The sequence below is a fragment of the Limulus polyphemus genome, unplaced genomic scaffold (genome assembly GCF_000517525.1).
Source record: "Limulus polyphemus unplaced genomic scaffold, Limulus_polyphemus-2.1.2 Scaffold5571, whole genome shotgun sequence".
Taxonomy (NCBI): Eukaryota; Metazoa; Arthropoda; class Merostomata; order Xiphosura; family Limulidae; genus Limulus; species Limulus polyphemus.
The window spans coordinates 21,211-24,062 of NW_013671181.1; the positions used below are offsets into that span (position 1 = coordinate 21,211).

Genomic DNA, 2,852 nt, shown 5'->3' on the forward strand with positions numbered 1-2,852 from the left:
ATGGTGCCTGGGATGGAGGGGTTTCATATGACAAGAGGCTGAAATCTTTCAAATGTTTTTGATCTGATTGAGGTGTTTAAGATTGTAAAGTAAATAGATAGTGTTGATGCATCATCTTTTTTCATATTTAACAGTGAGATTAGCAGGACGAGGAGACACAAGTATAAATTTTGGCAAGGTAGGAGTCATCTTCAGCTAAGAAAGTTTCATTTTACTAACAGGGTGGTTGGCCTTTGGAATGGGTTGCCTTCAGATGTTGTAGAGACAGTAAATTTAAGTGAGTTTAATAAAAAGCTTGATAAGTATATGAATAAAAAGGGCTGGGTTTAAAATTTTCTTATTTTATTTTATTAAATCATTTTAATTTAGTTTTGAGGAAGGAACAGCCTAGATGGGCCAATAGGTCCCACGTTGTCCCAAAATATTATGTAACGCCATGTTATGATAAAACATAAAGCATAATTTCCCATAACTCTTCATGGTTACTTTTAAATGAAATTTTCTAACCAGTAAATAATGATATGTATATGATAGAAGATTTTCAACTCAGACTTGGTAACAGAACGAATAAATTCCCTATATTAAAACTAATGCATTAAAAAAGGTTCTTAGCAACTTATATTGAACATTTCAGTTAAATGTAAAAATCTATGAGAGATTGAGATATGTGAATACATCACACATTTCTAGCTTCTTGTACATTACAACATTTATTCTGGAAAAAAAAATATTTGCAATTAGAGGCAAGTAATACCATAAACATTTTATGAACTGATTAAGAAGAAAGAATAGCAGTCACTCACATCTAACATTAGAATACGGAAACTAACAAGATTAGTATTTAGGATTTATGTAGAAATTGACAATTTACCTGGCTTGACTACCCGGATTAATTCAGGAAAGATTGACGAATCACAGTGATTTGGGCAAAATACTGCATTCATCACAACAGCAGTGTAAGTATCTGAAAGTTAAAAAGAGATATGAATAGGTTATATAATATGTTCATCCAGACTGACTAATAAAATGTTTAATGTGAATATACAGACAATCTTAACATTTATGCCAATGATAATTAAAAATAACACCAAGTACATTTATCTCTCTTTTGAACCATCCATCAAAATGACTAATTTATTTACAGAAATGGAAAAAATAAGAGAGTGTAGTAAGCTACAATTTCAGTATTATAACTTACTTGTTTACTAGAGGGAGCTGCTAATAATGATGGTGAGGATAGATCAAGGAAGTTCGTTAAAGTATTCCTAAAAAGTTCACGATGATCTAATAATTCAAATATTTCATGGAATTTGGTAAAGTGAGAGTACATTATAAATGAGTAATCAATGTGATAATGAGTACTCAGTGAGCTTATGCATTCAGTGACAGAAATTTATTCACAGTTCAGCATTAAAAGTGAGATTTAATGAGTATTAGTAAGAACATTCTGCAAGTTTATTTGTGAGTTAGGTATATGTACCATAATCTTGAAATTTCTGTTGAGACATTATTTGTGCACTTAGGCTGACAACTAAAAGTAGCTTGTAGAAAAGGCCACGGAAGAAATAAGTTAATTTGTTTTTGTTACATGCAATCGATTTTGTGTTATTTGTACCAATTAGTCTAAAAGAACCTGTCTAACAAGTACACACTATTCTGTCAAATGCCACCAACTTTGATAAAGCAATTCTTCATTTTGTGTTTGTTTTCATTACCTTTGGTAGCTGTAATAGAATTTACTGTAGAAGATTTTAAAATTTCTGTATAATATTTAAATTAACTTTGTTAGCCATAAACACAAGACTGGTTTTAACAGAAGTCTAAGATTTTTTTTGGAATAACTGAAAACAAAATTATTAAAATACAGATCAAATCTCAAAGAGTTCCAGAAAATAAATTAACCAACATATATGTGAATAGTAGCTTATTATTTTAGGCACTTTATTGTGTGTGTGTGTGGTTCAGAAAAACTTGTCATCTTACATATTCTTCGTTTAGCCATGTTGTTTTCATTAAGACAGTATTTTCCAACAACTTACCTACAGTAACATTTTCTTTCCTCTGGTATTTTAGTTCTTTCCAAAAACATTTGTTAAAACAACCTCAGCTCGAAGATAGATTGTTAGAAATATTTAAAAGATATGTTATTTTTCTCAGGGAAGCATCATTTATTAAATACTTGATAAAAACTTTGGGACTTACCATTCTCAACATTAGGAATACGAACTCCATCCTTCAGAATAATATGGATGAGATTATGGTAGATATTTTTAGTTTTGGCTATTTCCAACATTTGTTCACTTCCATCTAAAGCATCAATGTTAGTGTATCCATGCTTTTGTAGCTGAAAATGAAGATAAAAAATATTATATTAATCAAATTACTTTTTTTAAAGAATGAAACATTGTAAAAGTGATGATGAGCTAGTAATCTGAAAATATTTCAACCAGTTTGCCTGCAGAGATATTTCTTTACATGTTTTAATTCAACAAGGTCTGATAGTTTATTTTCTAACCATGTTGTTCTGAAAAGGTAATAACATAATAACATACAAGTTTTACTATTTTTAAATATCATGATAGAATTAAGATAATGTTCAAAAATCACACTAAAATTAGTCTTCAAAATCACACATAACTAAGATAAATGTACTTTTGTTTGATAATATACCCTTCATAATTGAAAACTACAAGCAAGAAACAATGCTAAATTAACAGTTTAAAGAAATCAAAAGTCCATATTACATGCATATGTACAAGAAGATACCTTTAATTTAAATAGCATTTCTGCAGGGACAGCATCATCTCTATCAAATATTTTATTTTCCTAAAGGGTTTTTTTTTTTTTTTTTT

The 2,852-nt window shown here is 29.2% G+C and overlaps 1 protein-coding gene across 1 annotated transcript in view; it reads right to left on the reverse strand.

The window, feature by feature from the left end:
* Positions 1 to 2,852, reverse strand: part of LOC106472740 — a 14,592-nt gene that overhangs the window by 3,897 nt on the left and 7,843 nt on the right. The window contains exons 4-5 of the mRNA XM_013933397.2: positions 2,203 to 2,344; positions 872 to 964 (exon numbers count right to left, since the gene is read on the reverse strand). Of these exons, the coding sequence (XP_013788851.1) occupies positions 872 to 964; positions 2,203 to 2,344 (235 nt within the window). The remainder of the gene's footprint in view (positions 1 to 871; positions 965 to 2,202; positions 2,345 to 2,852) is intronic.